The 24,836-nt window shown below is 38.4% G+C and overlaps 2 protein-coding genes and 1 non-coding gene across 3 annotated transcripts in view; 2 read left to right on the forward strand and 1 right to left on the reverse strand.

The window, feature by feature from the left end:
* Positions 1–8,427: 8,427 nt before the first annotated feature.
* On the reverse strand, positions 8,428–8,534 carry LOC145612859 (small nucleolar RNA R71). Its single transcript, XR_014106770.1, has one exon. It is a non-coding gene; the product is annotated as a small nucleolar RNA R71 (small nucleolar RNA).
* Positions 8,535–12,720: 4,186 nt separating this feature from the next.
* Positions 12,721–13,305, forward strand: LOC145610788 (uncharacterized). Its single transcript, XM_081666080.1, has 2 exons — positions 12,721–12,851; positions 12,927–13,305. Exons 1-2 carry the CDS (start codon positions 12,721–12,723, stop codon positions 13,303–13,305), a joined length of 510 nt encoding a protein of 169 aa, XP_081522206.1.
* Positions 13,306–15,658: 2,353 nt separating this feature from the next.
* Positions 15,659–24,836, forward strand: part of LOC145610789 (cysteine-rich receptor-like protein kinase 5) — a 65,900-nt gene continuing 56,722 nt past the window's right edge. Inside the window, exon 1 of the mRNA XM_081666082.1 lies at positions 15,659–16,055. Coding sequence (XP_081522208.1) covers positions 15,659–16,055 — 397 coding nt within the window. The remainder of the gene's footprint in view (positions 16,056–24,836) is intronic.

A 24,836-nucleotide genomic window follows, 5' to 3' on the forward strand; every position in this document is an offset into this window, starting at 1 on the left:
ATCACCCATTGTGATTGTAATCGAGCCGATCACTAAATCATGTTAAATTGATTAGAGGGGCTAACTGGCGTACCAAGGAACCCAAACTTGTGCACTAGGTCCATATGACCATATCATGAAGCCACGTGACTTGTCGCCACGCACGCGCATGCCAGAACTTCTTGTCGCCGCGATATCATTCTGTCGCCAAGCGGCAACCTTGTCGTTTGGCGACAGATTTCTTTTTCAATTCTACTGCCTGATTTCACTCCGAACTTTCAATTTAGTCGTTTCTTTAAAACCAAATCCGCTCAAATCATTTGCAAATTAAAGCTCTTCATCTCTAATTTACTGATCTATAAAATTTTGCTCAAACTTCTCTCATCTTGTAAAAGTTTCATACATCTATATTTGCGGTTTTTCGAAAAAATCCGGAAATATTCTTGCTCGCTGGAATGTACCTGCATCTATATTTCGGACTATAGGACTTTGCTAATCTTTTATTATTTTTTAGTTATCTCAGGTTGACCTAAGGCTTAGTGTTGCTTGACTCATAAATTTGACATGACTCGACTCTTATGTGTTAGACTCAACTCGATGTGATATGACACGATATGACTCAATGTACATGACTCGTGTGTGATGTGCGACTCGAAAATGCAAAAAAGGTAAAAATTTTCCGTCATTTTTGTGGAGGGTATCGACTTTCTCCCAAAAAAGAAAGACGCAAAAAAAAAGAATCGAAGTGTTTTATGGTGCATGTTGAATGAACTTAATCAAATATATGCATTTGATGCTATCTCTCAAGGTGCAAGGATTAATTCATCCTAAACTATCTTAGTTGACTCGTTTATGAAAGGATTTAGGTATCTTAGGCATGGAGGCTATGCACTTCATACTTCCTGATACAATGATGATTATGAGTGATGTTGATGTATGATTTTGACAAAGCATGCTTCAACGTTATGTTAAGACTTCATGACAAAGGGTTCCTAATTAGAAGTCTATTTGGTCATGTATCTGTGCAGTATGTGAAAGTGACACTAAAGTTAGGCTGCAAAGGCTAACGGTATGGAAAAGTATTATTTGGTAAGAGTCAAATAATGATGACTCTTAGGCTAGGTAGGCTAATGATGTAAGGATCAAGCCCCCAAGTCTAGCTCTAAGTGAATAGGGATGAGCATTGGAGATCCCTTGATATGATCACGGTGTAAGTGTGTGAATGTGAATATGAATGCATTTTTATTATGGCCGCACCTCAATATGAGGTTGCCTACGTATCCCTTAAGAATCAGGCCAAACGTAGCTCTAGCCGAACCTCGCACAAGTGTATGTATACCTCAAAAAGGTCTTTTTAAGGGTTGTAACGTGGTTAGGCTAAAGGTTGAAGAAGAAGGGGATAAAGGCTCAAGACCCTAGATAAGCCCTCAAGGTGTGCAACCTTGCTTTTGAATCTTTTTTATTTTTATGCTTGAGTTTTCTCACTTTTGAGCTTTCTTTCTTTTTTCTTTTATTTTTGCTCTCTATTTATTTTGCTTATGCATTTTTATTTTGATAAGTGTGGGCAATCCCGATCATGCGGTCTATCACTCACTTGGCATTCATGTTTCTCAGGCACGGTACCGAGCACTCGATAAGAGACGCAATCTGAGACGTGTTCTTATCAAAGATATTTTCATATCATAGACATTGGAACACTTGCCCTTTTGTACACTTTTATTTATTTTTATATTTTTATTTTATTCTTTTGAGATCACTCAAGCTTTTGTATTTTGAAAATTGCATAAGTTACACACCATCCCTATCCCAAGGTTAAGTAGATATGGGTTGAAAAATGAAAGGTCTATCGTTAGAGGAGGCTCAAAGTGGAGTATCAAAAAAAAGTGATTGTATTTTTGAAGGGTGAAAGGTATGATATGGCTACAAGAGGTGCCTCTAATCATGGGTATACCTTGTGCTTAGTTTGACCTTGATTTTTTTTTTTTTTTTTTTTTTTTTTTTTTTTTTTTTTTTTTTTTTTTTTTTTTTTGCAATGCAATGATCATATGTGAGGGAAGAAACACTCATTTCATTAAAGGGGAACAAAATAAAAAACCTATGTAATAAATCTAAAGAAAATGCAAGGTGTCTATGCTAGACTTATGGGGGAAAGGTTTGAAAAAAGAAGAAGAAAGCATGAAATCTTAGTGAGAAGCTTGCCTTGTGTTTTGTCTCATCATTACCTTTTTTTCTTGTCAATCATATGACTCAAACTCGATTCAACATGCATAGATGGGAAGAGATCATGAAAGAATGAAAGAAATGATAGGTGTGGAGAAAGTATGTGGAAAGTGGAAAGATGATGTAGATGAAGAAATATGAAGAAAGTATGTGGAGAGTAGGAAGAAGATGTAGATGAAGAAATATGGAAGAAAGTATGTGGAGAGTAGGAAGAAGATGTAGATGAAGAAATATGGAAGAATTAGGAATAGAATGGACCCCCCAACTCAAATGACGGAAAAATCGACTCACCTAAGATATGGTCATGATGACATATACAAAGTGTGTGCTAAGACTAGTGAGTGTAGGTGACATGTTAAGACTTGCGTCATGACCATGTGGCTAGACTATGTGACTAGACTCAAGCAAAGACTAAGTTAGGACCTCACGTGTATGCATTAAACTGGATAGGCTGTGGTATTTTATTCATAACTTTTGATCTGTGACTCTGATTGGGACGAAACTAACGCCAAATTAAAGATAAAACTCAAGGCTACACCTCCATAGGTTGTACAACTCATATTTCTTCCTAGAACTCCGGCTACGACCAAAAAAAGTTGACGCAAGTGCAGTATACTGGAAAAAAAATCCGGGTTGACTTAAAGGAACTATGACTCGACTTAAGACATATTCATTAGTTCAAATTAATTAATTAATTAATCAAACAAAGTCCTTTATTCATTAATTAATTTATTTAAGTGTACTTACAAACACAAGTCAAACCAAACGGTTAACACATATATAGTATGCACAAGCAAGGATGCACAAGTAGTTCATATAGTCACAATATGATGCAATGAGTTTGCAACCTAACCATGGCTCTAGTTCTCTAAAGTTCAATGATATGGGTTAAGTCAAAGAGGGTAGATGGTTATGAGTCCGGATGTATCGTGCGGAAGCCTAACCGTGAAGGGTTGGCGCGTATGGATGGGACCCCGCAAGTTAAAAACTTGCTTCCATGGTTAGGTGGATTCACAAACTTGCATGTACCCGTCGTTGCCAGGAGCGTTCGATTGGGTAGATGAAGAGTGAACCCCCAGAGGGTTATGTCCATATGTAGAACACATCTGGGTTTCAGAAAAGTGAGAAAAGCTCAATCAGGAAGTATAATCGAGCCAACATTACTAGAAATGGTCAAAACAAGAAGGCAGAGTTCTGGGTCGGTATTGGAAGAACTTGGCGCCAGACTACAGGACTGTCGCCGCAAAAGAACCCCTGTCGCAAAGCGAAAGAAGCTCTTTACAGGCGACAAGCCCTGTTTTCTAGACGCTAGTTCCTACATGCCTCAGCAGGTATCTGCGTTCTTAGAATTTTCCAGATTTCGCAGCATTATTTCGATTCTAGTTGTGAAAGAAATTTCTCAAATTTCCTACGTGTAAAAATCCTATGTTTTTGACTCATTGGTCTATCCAACGATGACCTTTTTATGCATATGACAATAATGTTAATCAAAATTACGCACATGAAATACTTAGAATTTTTCGAGTCTCATCCCCTCATTCTAAATAATTGCCAAAATAAATTTTAGGAATATAAATAGAAATCTTCCCCAATAGAGTCACCAAAAAACTGTAGGGAATATTTCAAGCATTATGAACCCAAGCTTGAACCCCACTGTGATCATACACTAAAGTATGACGGCGTTCCAAAGGGAAGAAAGCTAGAGCAAAAGAGTCGCCAACAAGTTTTAGGAACTTGTAAACCCAAAACGATCCAGGAGATCGTCAACTCCATAAGGTCTTGAACCAAATAGGGTTCGGGGATGAGGGTACGAATCCAATCTACAAAAGAAGGGACCCGCCCTATAAAATAGGCCTCTATTTTGTTCTACTCGTATTCATGTGCGCTTTCTGACTAACATGCAAACATTAGGTTTAATCCTAACCTGTTTATCTATGTTGGTTGAATATTAATGCACAAATAAATCTATTATTGGCGATAACTTGAATTAATTAAATCATATTAGCCTAAACCAAATTATTAATTATCTTATTAAGTGTGATTTCAAGTACAAAATCCCTTTAAACAAGCTTAAAAGGTGTGATCAAGCAATAACAATAATAAATATCAAGCAACATAAGAATAATCAAAATCATAATAATAATCAAAATATAATCATAATAAGGCATAATAAAGCTTAATAATAATAACAAGATCCTAGGCATGATACTAACAAGATTAATAACAAATCCTAGCATGTCACTAAACAATAAAGATCAAAGCTTTAAACCTAACATAGTACTAACATGATATTAGAAATAATAAAGACACCCTAAACATAATACTAGAAAGCAATAAAAAAACATCCTAACATGATACTAGGAAGCAATGAAAACATCCTAACATGATACTAGGAAGCATTAAACAATAATAAACATGCTTTCTACATTGTGAAAGAAATAGAGAGTAAGTTAAATCTACTTACTTTGAAGCCTCGTACCTCTTTCTAATAACAAAATACACGAGTTAGCAAACTTCAATGACAATAATAAATCAAAGAATTAAATTAAATGAAGTTTTGACTAGATTTGGACCAAACCCTCAGAAAATATTAAACCTTGCACGTCTAGGGAGAAGGCAACTTCGAACTTGGCTAGATGATTCTAAATCTTGTGAATGCGGAATATTGTTTGTAAAAGCTAGTTTAGAAAGAGAGAGAGAAAGAAAGCATATATTGCTTAATAGAGAATAGAGAGAATTGGGTGATTTTAAATAAGAGTTGATTAATAAAAACAGAGGCCGAGGACTCTATTTATAGGAAAATAGTCCAGAAAAGTATGGAATTTGATAAGGAATAAAACTATACGCTGTCGCCAGAAATTCACGCTGTCGTGAGGCGATAGACTTGTCGTTTGGCGACAGTCTGACTTGGACGCGCTTTTCCACGCGGAATCCGATCTTTAATCAACTTGATCTACGGAATCCGTACAGAAGAAAAAAACGTGTTTAATAATAATAAAATAATAATAATAAAATTTTACTCCAAATAAAAAAACCATTTAAAAATAATTATTAAATCTAATAATATTAGAATTAGAAGAAACGTTTCTAGAAACCTCTAGAAAGTTATAATTAATCCTAATAATTTTAGGAATAATAATTAACATTGGGCCCTCCTCTAGATCATTGGGCCGTAAATAATTAACCGGGCCCAGTTTAGTATTTTGGCCATAACTTCCTCAATATTCATTGGAATTGGGCTTATAATATATCGTTGGAAAGGTCTCTTCGAACCCCATCCAACTACACTATTATTGGACCTTAATTATGGAGCAAACTAAACTGGTTTGGCTATTTTTAATAAATAGAGTTATTTTCGAAAATAGAGAGAAGAGAATAAAACTAAACCGCAACACTTGACTTTTCCTCAATTTCACCTCATTTGATTATGGTTCGACGTGAAAGGCATTCATCACTGGGTTTGGTTTTGGGGAGACAAAAATGGGTGTCTACAAGGGGTTTTAGAAATTTAGGGTTTTTCAATTTTGATTTTTTGTGTGTTTAGAGCTGTGCGAATACCCCTTTTTATAGACATAGGAATCTCAGTTTAGGGTTTTAGAGCCGCACCGTCAAGTGGCGCGCGCAACTCAGAGAGACGCGCTCGAGTGCCGCTTATAAGTTGTTATTTGATATGATTTTAGAGTGATTTTGAGCCTAGTTTACTCGATATATTGGCATTATGGTTCACTTCTATCCTATTTTCGTTCAATTTTTGTGTATCCCTTGCTTCACGGGTTGTTAGTGTTTTTGTTGAGATTTTAGGTCCAAAATCGATCATTTGAGGCATATGGATGATAAACCAAGGTTAGAAGCCGTGACAATGGAGCAAAACCGAAGAAAATGTGAAGAGAAGGGCCTAGAAGACCGTGCACGGCCGTGCCATGTCCTGCACGACCGTGCAGGAGTGCCCCAGCCAAACCAAGCTACTGCCTGATTTGGCACGGGCATGCAAGGCTTCAGCACGTCCATGCAGCTCAGCCAGCACATCCGTGCCATAAGCTGCACGCCCGTGCAGTTCACCTGGCCAAAGTTTAAGCTACTGCCCAAATCTGCACAGCCGTGCTTAGGGTGGCACGTCCGTGCCACTTAGGCTGCATGTCCGTGCCACCTCTGGCACGTCTGTGCGCACTTGCAGAAGTTCCCGACTTTTGTTTTGTCCGTCCTTTTTATTTGAGGGCCATATAAATACCCCCTTTGGGCTCAATTGTACGGCATCTAAGTTTTTAGTGCTTCCTCTTAGTTTGTAATTGTAGAAACACAAATACTCTAAAATCATTAGTTAGATTTTAATTATTAGCTTGGAATTTTCAATCTCAATCATTGTAGAAGACAAGCTCCACCATTGTTATTCAAGTTCAAGCTTCTAGTAATATTTTTCTTACTCTTTTCCCCTATTTCTTCTTGCTTTGTTGTTATTTATTTGCTTGATTCTTGTATGTTTAGATTGTTAATTAGCTTAGTTCTTAGTTTAATTATGCTCATGAGTTGTTTGAAATCCTTAATTGCTTTAATCTCCATGGATTGTGAGTAGTCTAATTTTCTAGGGATTGGGTAAAACCCTAAATGTAGTCACTAATTACTTGTTGCATGTGCTAATTTCGTACTTGTTGGGTGTTAATTACTTGAGCTTAAGTGGTTTAATTGCTTAGTTCTTGTATATGGCCATTGCTAGAACTATTATCCAAGCTTTCTCAATGAAGGACGAGAGATGAACTTGAGTTAGCTCCCTTATGCTTGATTGACTTGAAATGCCATGAGAATAGGAATTTCTAGTCAAGGGAATGTTTGTGTCATCGTGATTATGCTTTAACACTTGTTTTATGCTTTGTAACCACGGGAAGGTTGTATTCATGATTTAAGTAATCCCTCTTGCTTGAGAGAGTAGTTGGGTGCTTTAGATGACTTCCCCTATTATACCCCTTATTTTACCTTGTTTGTGCATGCTAATCGTGATTTGTAATGAAGTTGAGTGGTATAACCAGCTCCCTTATGCTTGATTGACTTGAAATTGAGAATAGGAATTTCTAGTCAAGGGAATGTTTATGTCATCGTGATTATGCTTTAACACTTGTTTTATGCTTTGTAACCACGGGAGTAGGTTGTATTCATGATTCAAGTAATCCCTCTAGCTTGAGAGAGTAGTTGGGTGCTTTAGATGACTTCCCCTATTATACCCCTTATTTTACCTTGTTTGTGCATGCTAATCGTGATTTGTGATGAAGTTGAGTGGTATAACCCGAGCCCTAGAATCCTCTAAATATTGTTAATTTCCCCTTGCTTTAGTTAACTGGAACTAGTACTTGTTACAGAAAACCAAACCAACTTCGAATTCACTTAGCTTATTTATGCGGTAGTATTTTGGTGGTTGATTCAATGCCTCTCTTGAGTTCGACTCTTTCTTACCCTTGCTATTAGCTAGTGAGACCAAGATAGGACTTATTCTTTGGTAGGCTCAACGATGGCCTATCAAATTTTAGGCGTCGTTGCCGGGGAGGCAGAGTCACATTGAATATATTATTGTTGAATGAGTCTAAGTGTGTGAATTTTTGTATCATAATTTTTCTTATTTGTTTTTGTATATATGTGTTTTCATCTTGTGATAGTCATTGCTAATGTTTTTCTTAGCTTTGTTTGACTTTGCATGACACGAAAGAGTAAGCCTTCACCGCTTATTCCCGTTGATCCGGAGCTAAATAGGACTTTGAGAAACGTCAGGAGACTTTGGAAGGCACACCCGAGTTCTCCATTGTGTATTCGGATTCGGATCCGGAAGAAATCTTTTCAACCAACGAAGAAGAGAACATGGGTGACGGCAATCCTCCTCCACCATTGCTACGAGATTATGACCACCCCAATGCCTTCACACTTCGGAGTGGCATACGTCTCCCCACCACTAATGCAAACAATTTTGAGCTATCGCCTCAACTCATCAGTATGATACAGGGTGATCAATTTCGTGGGAGTTCTCATGAGTGTCCTTTTGCTCATTTGGACAACTTTCTCGAATTGTGCACCACCATCAAGCAAAACAACATTACGGAAGAGTTCATCCGTATTCACATGTTTCAATTCTCCCTCCGTGACAAGGCAAAGCATTGGTTGAGAAGGGTAGAAGAGGGATCATTGACAACATGGGATGAAGTCACTAGAGCTTTCCTTGGAAAGTATTGTCCACCCGAAAAGACCGCCGAACTAAGGAGGAAAATCACCAATTTCAACCAAGAGATTGATGAGACTTTGAGTGAAGCTTGGGAGCGTTTCAAGGACTACACTAGAAAATGCCCACACCATGGTTTCACATCATGGATCATTGTTCAAAGCTTTTATAATGGTCTTACTCCTACTTCAAGAGCTAATCTTGATAACGGGGCCAATGGTAGCCTTAAAACGCTATCGGTGGATGAAGCATACAAAATGATTGAAGAAGTGGCTAAGCACTACGCATATGGAGGTGATAGAAGGCAACCTCAAGTAAAGAAGGCCAGAATCCACGATCTTAGTGCAATAGTTCTATTGCATCAAAGTTTGACATGCTAGCTCATAAGCTAGATCAAGCCACTCTTACATCTCCAAGCTCTTCCACGCAACAAGTCCTCTTATTGCAACTCAACTAACCAAGAGCAAGCGGCGGCAATTGGGCAAAGAAATGAGCCATACCCCCAATCCTACAATCATGGTTGGAAACCCCAACAAAGTACGGGATGGAAGCAACAAAACCAAGGGCCCTCACAAAATAGCTACAATAAAAACCAAAACCAACCCCAAAACCACTACAACCAACCTCACTCTCAAAACCAACAAGCTCCATATCGCCATCCCAACCAAGACCAACAAAGGAAACAATATAACCAACCCGCTCCCCCACCACCTCAAAAGTCTACCCTTGAAGCCGCACTTGAGACCTTCATTGCACAACAAGGAAGAAGCAATGCGGATATGCAAGCGAACATCCAACAACTTCAAGCACACAACAAGATAATTGGGAATCAATTGGCACAAATAGCCCAACAAGTTGGGAGTTCATCCTCAAATCCTAGCGGTCACTTCCCAAGCTCAAAGGTGGTAAACCCAAAGGAGCAAGCTAAGGCCATTACTTTGAAGTCGGGAAGAGGTTATGAGGGGCCAGTCATGAGAGAAGAGGAGCCTCAAAAGGGTGATGAGGGAGTAGTGGTGAAAAATGAGGATGATTTTGAAAATGAATTAGTTGATGTTGAGAAAAAGAAGCAACAAATATAATGACGAGGGAGTCATAAAAGAAAGTGAGGGAGATTGGAAAAGAGTAGAAAAGCCCCCAATGAGAGTATACAAGCCTCCAATTCCATTCCCTCATAGGATTGTAGAAAAGAAATTGAATGAGAAGTTTTCAAATTTCTTGAAGTCATGAAAGGACTTCAAGTGAACATCCCCTTTCTTCATGCCATGTCACAAATGCCTACGTATGCAAAGTTTTTGAAGGATCTTCTATCCAATAAGAGTAGGCTTGAAGAGAGTGCAACCATCTCCCTTCTTAAGGAGGTGAGTGCATTCATTCAAAACAAGCTTCCTCAAAAGCTTGGTGACCCGGGAAGCTATGCAATACCGGTGAAGATTGGAGATATGGAAGCTATGGATGCTTTATGTGATCTTGGGGCAAGTGTGAGCTTGATGCCCTACTCAATTGCTAAGAGTTTGGGTTGGAGACTTAAAGCCAACTATAATGTCCTTACAATTGGCCGACCGCACGGTTAGGCTACCTTTGGGAATTCTTGAAGATGTGCCGGTTCAAGTTGGAAGAGTGTTTGTGCCATGTGATTTTGTGGTAATGGAAATGGAAGAAGATACTACGATGCCCCTAATCTTGGGAAGACCGTTTTTGAACACCGCAGGAGTGGTGATTGATATGAAGCAAGGAAGATTGACCTTGAACGTGGGAGATGAGAAAATATCATTTTCATTCCCACAAGCATTAAAAAAGCCATTGTATGATGAAGTTCATAGAGTTGATACTTTAAAAAGGGACTTAGAGAAGTTCCAAGAGAATTTTTTTGAAGGAGATCCTTTACAAGCTATCCTAACGGGAGGCTTAGTTGAGGAAGGTGAAGAAACAAGGGGGTATGATCTTTTGCTCAACCAACCTTTAGTCCACAACGAAATGAAAGTGGAAGTGCTTAATGTGGAGGTAAAAGAGGAGAGGACTACGCCTCCTCATAAGGTTGAACTTAAACCCCTTCCTCCTTTACTTAAAATATGCTTTTCTTGATGATAGTGAGAGTTATCCCGTTATTGTCAATGCTAAGCTTGATCACACCTCTCTTGGGAAACTCCTAAATGTTTTAAGGGAGTATAGAGGTGTCATTGGTTATAAAATTGATGACATTAAGGGGATAAGTTCTACTATATGCATGCATAAGATTTTACTTGATGATGATTATGCTTCCTCGATTGAGCACCAAAGAAGGCTCAATCCAAATATGAAGGAAGTTGTGAAAAAGAAGTTTTAAAACTTCTTGAGGCAGGCATAATCTACCCTATCTCCGATAGTAAGTGGGTTAACCCGGTTCAAGTTGTGCCTAAAAAGGGAGGCATGACCATCATCAAGAATGATAAGGGTGAGACCAAATCTACGAGGTCGGTCACCGGGTGGAGGATGTGTATTGATTACCGGAAATTGAATAAGTCCACCCAGAAAGACCACTTTCCACTCCCCTTCATTGATCAAATTTTGGAAAGACTAGCATCACATAGTCACTATTATTTCTTGGATGGATACTCGGGATTCTTCCAAATCCCAATCCAACCCGAGGATCAAGAGAAGACTACATTCACATGCCCTTTTGGCACCTTTGCTTTGGGCTTTGTAATGCACCTTCCACATTTCAAAGGTGTATGATGTCTATTTTTTCCGACATGCTTGAATCATCAATTGAAGTATTTATGGATAAGTTTTCTGTTTTTGGTTCATCTTTTGACATATGCCTTTTGAATTTGATTAAAGTGTTGCAAAGATATCAAGAGGTGAACTTAATTTTGAATTAAGAGAAATGCCATTTCATGGTAGAGGAGGGCATTGTTCTTGGTAATGTGATTTCTAGTAGGGGCATTAAAGTTGATCGTGCCAAAATTGACGTTATTGAGCGCCTCCCAAACCCCACAAATGTGAAGGGGATAAGGAGATTTCTTGGACACGCGGGTTTTTACCGCCGGTTCATAAAGGATTTTTCAAAAATCGCAAAGCCGCTCCCTCAATTGTTGGTAAAGGATTCCCCTTTTGTGTTTACTAATGAATGTTTGCTAGCATTTGATAGGTTGAAGGAGGCATTGATTTCGGCTCCTATTATTCAACCCCCTAATAGGGAGCTTTCTTTTGAGCTCATGTGTGGGTCCGTTTTTGGACAAAGGAAGGATAAGAAGCTCCATGCTATCTACTACACTACCAAAACACTAGATGATGCACAAAGGAATTACACTACCACAGAAAAAGAGTTTCTAGCTATTGTTCATGCAATCGAGAAGTTTAGATCTTACTTGTTGGGGTCTAAAGTCATAGTCTTCACCGACCATTCGGCCTTGAAGTACCTCTTGTCAAAGAAAGAACCGAAGCCAAGGTTGATACGGTCGGTCTTACTCTTACAAGACTATGATATTGAGATTAGAGACAAGAAGTGTGCCGAAAATGTTGTGGCCGATCATCTTTCACGGTTGCCTATCTTTGTAGGTGATCTTGATAACTTGCCAATTGACGATTCTTTCCCGGATGATCAACTATTTGCTATTCTCCAAGCACCGGCACCATAGTTTGCAGACATTACAAACTACTTGTCTTGCTCTATTCTTCTTCCCGACCTCTCTTATCAACAAAAAAGGAAGTTTCTTCATGATGTTCGCTAATACTTTTGGGACGACCCCTTGCTTTTCAAACAAGGTGTTGATGGCCTTTTTAGGTGTGTCCCGGATAACGGAATTGAAGACGTTATCACAATGTGGCACTCCTCACCTTGTGGAGGATATATGAGTGCTAACAAGACCTTGGCAAAAATATTGCAATGCGGTTTCTTTTTGCCAACAATGTTCAAAGATGTGTGGTGTGTGGTGAAAGCTTGTGACCGGTGTCAAAGAACCGGTAATATTTCAAAAAGGAATGAAATGCCTTTTAACAACATCCTTGAACTTGAAATTTTTGATGTATTGGGCATCGATTTCATGGGGCCTTTCCCGAGCTCTTTTGGGAACAAGTTCATTCTAGTGGCCGTCAATTACGTGTCAAAGTAGGTGAAAGCAGTTGCATCTCCTACTAATGATGCTAAGGTTGTGGTCAAGCTCTTCAAAAGAGTAATTTTCCCAAGATTTGGAGTGCCCCGGGCTGTGATTAGTGATGGAGGTTCACACTTTGCAAAGCGATCCTTTTAAGCTCTCCTTGAGAAATATGGTGTGAGGCACAAGGTGTCATTAGCTTACCACCCCCAAACAAGTGGTCAAGCTGAAATTTCAAACCGGGAGGTAAAAATGATTCTTGAGAAAACGGTGGATAGGTCTAGGAAAGATTGGTCTATGAAGCTTGATGATGCTCTATGGGCCTACCGCACTGCGTTCAAAACTCCTATCGGCACCACACCATACAACCTTGTTTATGGAAAGTCATGCCACTTGCTGGTAGAACTTGAGCATCGGGCTCATTAGGCTATCAAAACATTGAATTTTGACCTTCAAAGCGCCGGTGAGAAGAGGTTGCTTGACCTCCATGCCTTGGAAGAATTAAGGTTGGATGCATACGAGAATGCAAGGATCTACAAAGAAAAGACCAAGGCTTGGCATGACAAGCATATTATCAAAAGGGAGTTTAAGGAAGGTGACAAGGTCCTACTATTCAATTCCCGGTTGAAGTTGTTTCCGGGTAAGCTCAAGTCAAGATGGAATGGACCTTTCACCGTTAAGAAGGTATTTCCATATGGAGCCATAGAAATCTCAAATGACAATGGTGAACCGTTCATAGTGAATGGCCAAAGGCTTAAGGCATACTTTGACGGTTTTGTGCATGAGGAAGCCAAGGTTGTTCACCTTGATGAGTTTGATGTTCCCTACTCTCATTGATCCCGCAATGTCGTCAAGCTAGTGACGTTAAAAGAGCGCTTCCGGGAGGCAACCCGAGTTTCTCAACTCTCTCTCTCTCATAACTATTACTTAATTTCCATCACTCTTACTATTACCAATTTTTCTCAATGTTCCCTACTCTCAATGTCTTTTGTTGGTGTTGATGAAAAGAGAAGTAAGAAAAGGTTTTGTGAAAGTAAAGTAATAAGGATTTTAAAAATAATAATAATAATAATAATAATAATAATAATAATAATAATAATAATAATAATAATAATAATAATAATAATAATAATAATAATAATAATGGTGATAATAATAATTTTATTATTATTATGCCTTACTATTATTACAAAAAAAAAAAAAAACAGAATAAAGTGCAACATCAGGTCTACACGGACGTGCAGAACGTGCAGAATCAGGCAGGATTAACAAAGTGCTTCGAAGTTCAGCACGGACGTGCCAAAATAAGCACGTCCGTGCGTGTTATTAAGCAAGGACGTGCACAACCCCGGCACGTCCGTGCCAAATAAGGTAGGAACTTCCCTAAATTCTGCTCGAATCTGCACGTCGTGCCAAATTTGGCAAGTCCGTGCGTCCCCAGAAACAACTGATAACAACACGGTTTTAATAAATAAAAAAAAATTCTCACTTCTCCTCTTCATACTCACAATTTCCTCTCTCTCTCTCTAAAAAAACTCATCTTCCCCTCCTCCTTACTCACTCCAATCTTCATTCTCACTCAAATTTTCACCCAAATTCAACTCTTTTTCACAAAAATCTTCACTCCTTTTCACCAAATTCAGAAACTACTACCCCTTTTATCACATCTAACCCCAAAAATCACCCAAAAACTCAAACCCTTGAAAAAAATTGATTTGGGGGTTTTCTTTGGGAGTAAATTTTGGAGCAATTGGTTGAAGGTGGGTTCTCAAGCAAGCAAAAGGAAGGCAAGAGAGGTTCATTTGCGGGTTTTACACCCACGATAAGTTCGGTATAATTGTTCCTCCCTTTTACTAATTTTATGCTTGAATTCTTGGATTTTTGCATGAAATAGCTTGAGAAAGTTTGTTGTTATGAGTGATTGATAATTGATAATTGTCAAGATTTATTGAGTTTGAATGAATTTGGTGTGTTTTGAGGATTGAAATTTTTGTAAGTATGGAATTAAAGGGGTGATTTTGGTGAAGGAAGAACATGCTTGTTTGAGTAAATTGTTGTGTTGAATTATTTGATTCTAGTGCGTGAAATTAATGAAAAATTGTTGTGGATGCACTATTGAAATGATCTTTGTGGCTTGGTGATTTACTTGTTTTAGGTGGGAGACTTAGAGCTTAGCTTGATTGTGTAGTAATTGTTGGCCTTGTTTGAGCTTTGGTTGTGTATTAGTGGACTTAGTGCCTATTGTGTGTTTATTGTGTTGATTATTTGGTTGTGGTTTGTTTGATTGCATTGCATAAATCCGACCATGTCTAGAAGAAATTGACCTAGAAACACAGACGCTAGGTACCGCAACCCTTCTCCTCCTCCTCCCGTTGATCCACCACAAGTGGATATAATGGGAATAATTTTCAATGACCAAACTTTTTCGAACAATTTTCTAAGAAATAGTAGGAGGAGAATTAGGCCGACCAAATTCTACAGCGAGGATGTAGCCGAGTCCCTAGGGGTGGGGGAGGACACAAGAATGTTATTCGAGGGATGTGGACTAGGTAGTTGGCTAGACTTACATGCCTTGACCTACAAGAGATTAACTCTTGAGTTCCTCTCCACCCTCCAAGTCCAACGGGACACAAACAGGAACCCCCGACGTATTACCTTCCAACTCATGAACACCCAACAAAACATGACCATCAATAGGGTGAACTAAGCATTTGGGTGGCCTACGAACGGAACCATTGGGGCAAAGGATAGGCCACCCCGTAGCTATAACGCGGGTGAGTTTTGGAGGATGATCACCGGCCTCTTTAACTATAACCCAAGGACCGATAAGGCCACGGCCATCATCCACCCCGCATTTAGGATGTCACTGCGCACCATAGCGAACACGACGTTCGCTAGAGGTGACAGTTCGGGGGTAGTGTCCACTAGGGAGCTTCACTTCCTATGGCACTTGAGTGAGGGTAGTTTGGCCTTAGATGTAGGGTCTTGGTTTGTGGACCACCTAGAGGATGTTGCCACCAGGTCTGGTAACATCACCATAGGTGGTATGATCACTATTATTGCTGCTGCTCTTATCCTTAATTTTGCAGATCAAGAGGTTTGCCCAGGTGCGACGCGGATTGATATGCAGTCGCTGAGGATAATGAGGTGGATAGAGGACGTAGAGGGGCCGCACCCCTACCAGTGACACATGAGTGGCCGGTCCTACGCCTACCTCCCCGACCCGGAGCGGACCTTCATCTACGACGAGACCAACTGGATCTTTGAGAGGGACCACGATTGGGCTCCCGGCGATGAGGACGAAGAAGAGGAGCAAGAGCAAGGAGAGCAGCAACAACCACGACAACAACCTCCACAACAAAAATTCCAACAGCAACAACAACAATACAAGCACCAACAAGGGTACCAAGGTCAAGGCATGGGTGAGGGCAACCCATCCCTCACCTTCGAGCAGCAAATGCAGATGATGAACAAAGGGTTCAATCGGATGACTACCGAGTTCGAGACTATGAGAAAGTCTAACGAAGATATGAGGTCCTCCTACAACAACATGAGGACAAGCTTCGAGGGTCTTCGGTCGGAATTGGGTGAGTTCTGAAATGTCTACCGACATTGGTACCCCAGGGGCTCAAGCTCCCAAGGAGGCCCGAGCCAATGAGTTAGTCTCTTTCTCCCCTTTCTTATGCTTTAATTATTTTAACATTGGGGACATGTTTATGATAGCTTGGGGGGGGAGTCTTTATCTTTGGTTTTTATGTTGGTTCTTGTATGTGCTTGATTGGTGATTACCTTGCATGTTGTTTGTTCCTTCCCCTAACATCCAAACCCCTTAACACACAAATTTGCTCCCTTTGAAATCCAATACCCTAAATCCAAATCTCTTAATGTGTGAATACCTCTCTTCTTTCCTCTCTTTATTTAGTTGTACAATTGTGTCTTATTTTTATGCTTAGCTTAGTTCTCCTAACTTTCTATCTTTTCTTGCTTTCTAGTAACCTAAAAAAAAAATCGAAAAAGCCCAAGGATGAGACTCAAGTGATGATGCTTATATGTTTTGCTTGCTTGACTCTTGAGTGATGAGTAAAAGTTCTTTTAGAAGGGTGTGTGCGAGAGTTGGGGTCATTTAGAGGCTTATTAATCTTGATTGCACTAGTGTATATGAAATGAAAACCGATGAATGCTCAATAGCACGTCTAGCATAGGATATTGTCAAATTTGCCCAAAGTAGGATATGTTTGAATCAAATTGCGGTCCCTTGTGCCTTTGGTGTGTCTCCCTTCCTCCCCAAAACAAAACTCTACTAGGGAATTAGTTTTATGTATATCTTGTGTAACAAGTGGCATAATAAGCCACATGTTTTGAATAAAAGAAAGAGCCGCTCACAGTTTAAAGAGGCGAGGGCAACGAATGAAAAAAAAATAGAAAAAGAATGAGGAAGTAAAAGACTCCTCCAAAATTCTCAAAGTTTTCACCTTTTCTATTCTAGAGGTCAATTTGTGGATGCCTCCCACACACTTTCTATTTTGATGTTTCTTGTGTAAATTCCCGCATTAGAGCGTAATTGAAAGGGCTTGGGAGTGCAATTTGGGAGGTGGACTTGCATTTTGAGATTTTATAACCGAAAGAGGGCTTTGCAACTTTGGAATATCTAGACGTGCTCTAATGAACTAGTAAAAGGTATAACGAAGTATCCTAGTGTAATCTTGCTTAGTTCGCCTTTCTACCCCCAACTCCTGTGCACATTTGTATGAATGGTAATTCTTGAAAGTTGATCACTTGTCTTGCTTGTGATTTGTATCCCGATGAGTTGACTTAGGCAATAAAAACATTGGTTTTGTGTGTTTTGACCACTTTGAGAACAACGATGTGCTATGATAGTTGGTGTGGTTTGTGTGAGTTGTGGGTTAAGCTCAAGGGAAACCCTCACGAGATAAAAACTCGTCCTCTTAGGTGACTTAGGGGTCTAAATTGCTTTCACTTGTGCTAAAAGTGTTTATGGTTCTTGCCATGCGGATTTGTGTTTGTGTTTTCTCTTCTTGGTTTGATCATTAGCAAGTAATCTTCCTTCTTGATTTGACATGTTTGTTTTGCTCGAGGACTAGCAAAAACTTAGCTTGGGGGGATTTGATAACTTGCTATTTTATATGATTTTAGGGTGATTTTGAACCTTGTTTATTCGATATATTGGCATTTTGGTTCACTTCTATCCTATTTTTGTTCAATTTTTGTGTATCCCTTGCTTCACGGGTTGTTAGTATTTTTGTTGAGATTTTAGGTCCAAAGACAATCATTTGAGGCATATGGATGAAAAACCGAGGTTAGAAGCCGTGAGAATGGAGCAAAACCGAAGAAAATGTGAAGAGAAGGGCCTAGAAAATGTGAAAAGTGTTTATGGTTCTCCATCTTTTTTATTTGAGGGTCATATAAATACCCCCCTTGGGCTCAATTGTAGGGCATCTAAGTTTTTAGCGCTTCTTCTTAGTTTGTAATTGTAGAAACACAAATACTCTCAAATAATTAGTTAGATTTTAATTATTAGCTTGGAATTTTCAATCTCAATCATTGTAGAAGACAAGCTCCACCATTGTTATTCAAGTTCAAGCTTCTAGTAATATTTTTCTTACTCTTTTCCCCTATTTCTTCTTGCTTTGTTGTAGGATTCTTTTATGTTTAGATTGTTAATTAGCTTAATTCTTAGTTTAATTATGCTCATGAGTTGTTTGAAATCCTTAATTGCCTTAATCTCCATGGATTGTGAGTGGTCTAATTTTGGGTAAAACCCTCAATGTAGTAGCTAATTACTTGTTGCATGTGCTAATTTGGTACTTGTTGGGTGTTAATTATTAGTTGAGCTTAAGTGGTTTAATTGATTATTTCTTGTATATGGCCATTGCTAGAACTATTATCCAAGCAATCTCAACGAAGGATCGAGAGATGAACTTGAGTTAGCTCTCTTATGCTTGATTGACTTGAAATGCCATGAGAATAGGAATTTCTAGTCAAGGGAATGTTTATGTCATCGTGATTATGCTTTAACACTTGTTTTATGCTTTGTAACCACGAGAGTAGGTTGTATTCATGATTCAAGTAATCCCTCTAGCTTGAGAGAGTAGTTGGGTGCTTTAGATGATTTCCCCCATTATACCCCTTATTTTACCTTGCTTGTGCATGCTAATCATGATTTGTGATGAAGTTGAGTGGTATAACCCATGCCCTAGAATCCTCTAAATATTGTTAATTTCCCCTAGCTTTAGTTAACTGGAACAAGTACTTGTTGCACAAAACCAAACTAACTTCGACTTCACTTAGCTTATTTATGCGGTAGTATTTCGGTGGTTGATTCAACGCCTCTCTTGGGTTTGACCCTTTCTTACCCTTGCTATTAGCTAGTGAGACCAAGATAGGACTTATTCTTTGGTAGGCTCAGCGACGGCCTATCAGCCACGTGCATCTCAATGAGTCACGCACGCCAGGCTCGCGCAACTTATTTAGTTGCGATGGTTTGCGGTTTGCCTTATACGAAAATGCGTTTTTAAACTTCCGTTGATTGCGATATCAAATTTAGGCGTGTGAGATATCATTGGAAAGATCTAGATGTCTACTTTCTAATGCCATTAGAATTAGGTTAAAATATGTTATGGATCAAAATTTATGGCCGTTGGAGTGCAAGGGTGTCGGTTTTGGGCCCGATTTAGTGTTTTGATCATAACTTCTTCGTTTTGGCTTGGAATTGGGCTTATAATATACCGTTGGAAATCTCTTTGAAAGGGCTATCCATCTGTATAAATATTGCACGGAAATTTTATGGTTGGTTTGTCTGTTTGGCTCGTTTTTCAACAATGTATGTTCCATTGGATCCAATCATTGCATTTGACGCATTTGGGTCCGTTATTAATCAAGCTTAAACATGTACGAACATATTTTAGGCTTAATTAGTAATCGGACAAGGCTCTAAGATAACTTGGTCTCAAATATGAGTTTTAACTTACTTCATAATGCTTTTCGTAGTCCATAAACACTTCAACTTTGATCTAGCATGAAGAACGGGTTTTTGTAACATCATCGCACTTTCTTTTCGGGACAAGAGGCCAAAAGTAGGTGTCTACAGTTAGCCCCCACTTTGATTGAGGCTAGAATAGACGATGATCAAAGTAGTCAAGGAAATAAATTCGAGACTCATTCTGCGAAGTTCTCTAAGGATAGAGAATCTTTCAGTTTTGTTTAAGGTTGTCGAAACAATCCTTGGTTCGCTAAGTGTTTGAAACAAGTAGCTATTAAGGCTAGAAAAACTTTTCTCTAGTCTTAATGCGCTAAAGAATCTAGATTGATCCTTTGCAACTATAGAACACTTTTACAAGTAAAGGTATTCTGGGTGATGTCAAGTCATGAAAAGAGATCAGTTTTGAAAAAGAATAAAAGGGGATGATTTCCTCTCAATTATTTCATCGTTGGTCTAAAGTCCCTCGATATGTCATTAAAACTTTAGCCTGACTTTAACAAAGTAAAAAGAATGAAAATGGGTTTTCGATATTCGAATCGAAAAGGGGTCCGGTATTCGAGCCAGATGTCTATAAGATAGAAATACATGTCTCAAAACTGGAGGCATATATCCAAATCTAGTGAGAGAGAAGAAAGTCAGCAACTCTCTCAGCAGTTTTGTCCACAAGATGAGTACACGTGTCTCAGGACTGGGGGCACGTTACTACATGGGTGCGACATCATCTCGTCGCTCTTTATACAGGGGGTGGACAGACACCCTAACTGTCTGGTAAGCTGGTAAGCTCACTAACTACCGTATTTGATTCCATTCATGAAATGCCAGTTCCAGAAGGTTTGGCGCGCCTATCGACTCGTGAGCTAACGTCTACAGTAATGAGTCTACCTTTTTATTCCGAGAGGTAGATCTCGCAAAGCTTGGGTTGAGGTGAAATTTTACGCAACACCTACGCCGTACAATTTTACACTGTACGCTACGCCATTTGCATTTTTATGCTGCATGAAAACGCCTTCCTTTTGCTTCGTACGTGAAAAAGAAGAAAACTTGGACACTTATAACGTCAGCACAGTAAAATGACAAACCTGTCTATTGGTGCTTTTACGTAAAGCACCACCACGGAACTTCTTAAGGCACGCGTACAAAAAACGTTCAAAACGTATGCTTGGGGAAGGCACAAAGCACGGTGTGCATGCAAAGATGATGCAAAAATCTATGAAAGAAGAAAATAAACTACAAATGCAAAGAAATTAAAAAGGAATTTGATAATTTGCGAGCCATTACGTCTAATAACGAGCAAAAACCGTTTAAAAATGATCAAATGGATCAAAATCCGGATACCGGTCATTTTAGTGATCGGTATTCGCGCGCAACTCAGTAGGTCGCGCTGGCCAGGCGCCCGCATCATTCTGAGTTGCGCTGGTCTGTCACGCGCAACTGATTCAGTTGCGCGCGACACTTAGTGCAGCAAAAAGAAAATCGCGGAGCGCGATTTTTCATTTTGTTTTCTCTCTCCTTCCTTCACGATTTTCGGTTCTTTCTTTCTCAAAAGAGCTCGGATTTTCTTTCTTTTTTTATTCAAAGCTAAAGGAAGTAGATCTCGTCCCTTATTCATTTTTTCCACAATCTAATGTAAATTTTTTTGCTAAACTCGTTTGTTCTTGGCTGAATTTGGGCGATTTTCGAACCATTAAACCCCAAATTTTTAATTTGGGGGTTTTTGATTCGGTCTATTACCCTTGAAATTGTTTGCTCCATGTTGTTATGCTATGTTTAAGGAGTGTTTTGGAACAAATTTCATGAAGAACAGTTAAGTATTGAACCTTGCATGAGCATTTCTTCGTTTAAGTATGTTCTTGCTTTTTTCTTTCAAATTTAGTTTGAATCTGTTGTTTTACTTGCTCAGTTTGGTTATACTTGTTTTTTATGAAGTGATTATAGTATTGGAACTAATAATACTTTCATAAATTATGTTTTGAAAGTTTTGAAAATGGCGCGAAATGTACTTATAGTTTTTTGCCATGTTCAAACTTCAAAATTGGTTGGTAGGCGATGACTGTATTGGTGTTACTATTATTCGTCTAAGAGTAGCTAATTCTTTGAGATTTTAGTAAATCCCTTGAATGCTTAGTTGAAACTGGTATAGGATGGTTCTTGCGGGTGTTAGAAGCCCCCGTTTACTAAGTTTAATAGCAGGTATCGTAGCCCCCAATTATGGGTGGCATTCGACTTGTTTTCATGAATTTGTTTATTTGTCGTTATTTATATTGCAACAAATTTCATGCAAAGTTGTAAAGTATTGATCTTGTATGAGCATGTGAAGCATATATGTGTTTTCTTTTGTTCTAATTTTGACTTTGTGCTTGAACTTTATTTCTCTTTTGTCTTGCTCACATAGACTATACTTGTTAATTTTAATGTAAACTGAAGTGTTTAGAACAACAATTATGCATTAAAATCATAAATGAAATTTTGAACTTTTATAATAGCATGAATTTGTTCTTGCGACTCGTGTTTATTTTTCTCATGCGTAAGTTTCAAAATTGGTTTATCAATGATAAAAATAACCGGTGGTTATTATATTCACTTATAAAATTGTGATCTCAAGATTTGCACAAAACTAGTTAGTTTAGGAAATTCTTGAAGACATCATCAAACTAGAGTAGTTTTGCTATATTTCGGGCTTTTGAGCCTCCATTTTATGTTATCGAATTTTGTAGCCCCCAATGTTGGTGACTTCGATGACTTGTTTGTTTTTAATAATTTATACCTTTTCATGTTGCTTGAAATGGGTCTAGAAATCCTATATTTCGTCTTATTATGATAACAACTAGGATCTTGAAAACGAATTAACTAGTGTGTTTAAACTGTTTCTTTACCATTCATAGTTTTATCAAAGAAATTTGCTAAGTCTAGTAATATTGGTCATTCATTAAAACAAGTAAGAGGAAAAATGAAATGTTGTTCAAATATTTCGTCTATTCTTGTTATTTTTGAATTCTTTCTTTTGAGTTCAAATTTTGTCACTGTTTTGAAGCTCGAGAAAGTAGATGTTATCCTTCTTGCGAAATTCCAATGGAGAATAATTTAGAATGAAGACTCCTTAACTTAGAATTTAGGAGTCATTTGTTTACATTCTAACTCATGAAATTGTTTGTCTTATGTTAATTATGTGTCTTGATACAATTTTCATGATGATTGATTGAGTACTAAACTTTCGTATGAGCAAGTATTTTTTTTATGTATCATGATTTTGTTTCTTTGCTCTTACTAGTCATACTCTATAATCTCTAGAGTAAATTGAGGTATTGAAACAACAATTATGCACTAAGATTAGTTTTTGAAGTTGAACTTGAAAATGACTCGAATATGTAACTTGTTTCATGGCCAAGTTCAAATGTAAACTTAGTTTTCAAAGGAGCAAAATGATTATTAAATCATTGTGATGCATTTGAAAATTATAAGGCTCGAGTTCTACATAAACCATTAGTAGTTTAGGCGATTCTCAAAAGTAGCTCGAATGGCATGAATATCTCATTTTGTTTTTTTGTTGATATCGGAGCCCCCATGAGTTGGGTTATGCGCATTCTTTGCTATTTCACAAGTCTTGGAGCCCCCACTTTGGGGTAGTTCTAATGACTTGCTATTGTTTAGGCCATTCATATAATCATGATATTGGGATGGACTTATGTATGTATCCAATTTTTGTTTTTTAGATACTTAGAACAATGACATGGCTTCTGCATTTAAGTTAAAGTCATGTTCAAGAAAGCAAGTTAGTTCTTTGCTTGTTTACAAACCAAAAACAATTGTGTTTAAGGTTTACTAATCTTACCTAATGTCTAAACGTTTGTAAGGATCATTGTGGTGATTTTATTCTCAAAGTTGATTTAGAACGCACTACTAAAATTCGGACAAATTGCGACCGCCTCTAACGGTCGTTGAAAATATCAAAAAACGGTCGCTAAACTTAATTGCGACCAACGCTCGTAACGTGGTGGTCGTTATTACCTTGGTCGCAAAAAAACAAAATTACGACCGCTTGACGGTCGCAATTTTTTTGCGACCGTTTTTGATATTTTCAACAACCGTTTGAAAAACGGTCGCAAATAAATATAATTGCGACCGGTATAGTCAGCGGTCGCAAAATTGGATTTAGCGACCGCCTACAGCCGTCGCTAAAATTAAAAAAAAAAAAAACAAAAAAAAAAAGAAAATCACCCCACCCAGCATCCAGCCTCACCAACGTAACCCACCACCACTGCCAACCCTATTCACATCTACCCACCACCACCATCCACCCTAAGTACTATCAGCCACACCGAAAACACCTTTAACCACCACTAAAACACCTTCAACCACCACGAAAACACCTCCAGCCACCCCAACAACACCCTCAACCACCACAAAAACACCTCCATCCACCCTGAGTCACCACGAAAACACCTCCAGCCACCCCGAATCACCTTGAAAAGAACTCCAGCCCACCCTGGATTCACACCCCTTTCCCACAAAAACCTAAATCAGCCACCAAAAAAGCCACCCATAAACCAAATGAACCAAAAATCAAACAAAATAACATGAAAACCTAAAATTTAGCGAAAATCAAATCAAAAAAATATCAAAAATCAAACAATTTCACTTTGAATATCAAACGCTAAAATTAACGAAAATTAATCCACAAAATTATCCAATTAAAATGTACTCAAAAATAAAACCCAAAATTCAACAAAAAAACAAAATCAAATAAAAAAGAAATGAAAATCAACCAAAAACAAAATGAAAATAAACCAAAAACATGAAAACATACCTCAAACTTCTAATTTTATCTCAAATTTGGTTTAATAAGGCCAAATTCGACCATGAAAAGTGTAGATCTAGACTTTTCATGGTCGAATTCGACCTTAAAAACCATGAACTAGTTAACACCACAAAGATAAGCATCAAACCAACACACCACCAACGCTGTCGGAGAATAAGAGAACGGAAAAGGAGGGGAGCGTAACTTGGAACGAAAATGGAGATGTGAAAATGAAGAATAAAAATGAGGAGGAAGGAGAAAGGAAAGAGAAGAAGATGGAACCATGGAGAAAGAAAAAAGAAGTGGAGGAGAGAGAAAAGAAAGAGGCGGAGGCTAAGAGCTGAGAAACTCTTAGGGTTTGGCTCATTTTATACCGCATAATTTTTTTAAAAAAAAAAATCCCTTTGCGACCGTTAAAGCGGTCGCAAATTATGACATTTACGACCATCCTTTTGACGGTCGCAAATTATGACATTTACGACCGCCTTTAACGGTCGCAGATTTTAAAATTTATGACCGTCTTTGTGACGGTCGCAGATTATGACATTTACGACTGTCTTTGACGGTCGCAGA

Source organism: Chenopodium album, chromosome 24, assembly GCF_948465745.1.
Source record: "Chenopodium album chromosome 24, dcCheAlbu1.1, whole genome shotgun sequence".
Taxonomy (NCBI): Eukaryota; Viridiplantae; Streptophyta; class Magnoliopsida; order Caryophyllales; family Amaranthaceae; genus Chenopodium; species Chenopodium album.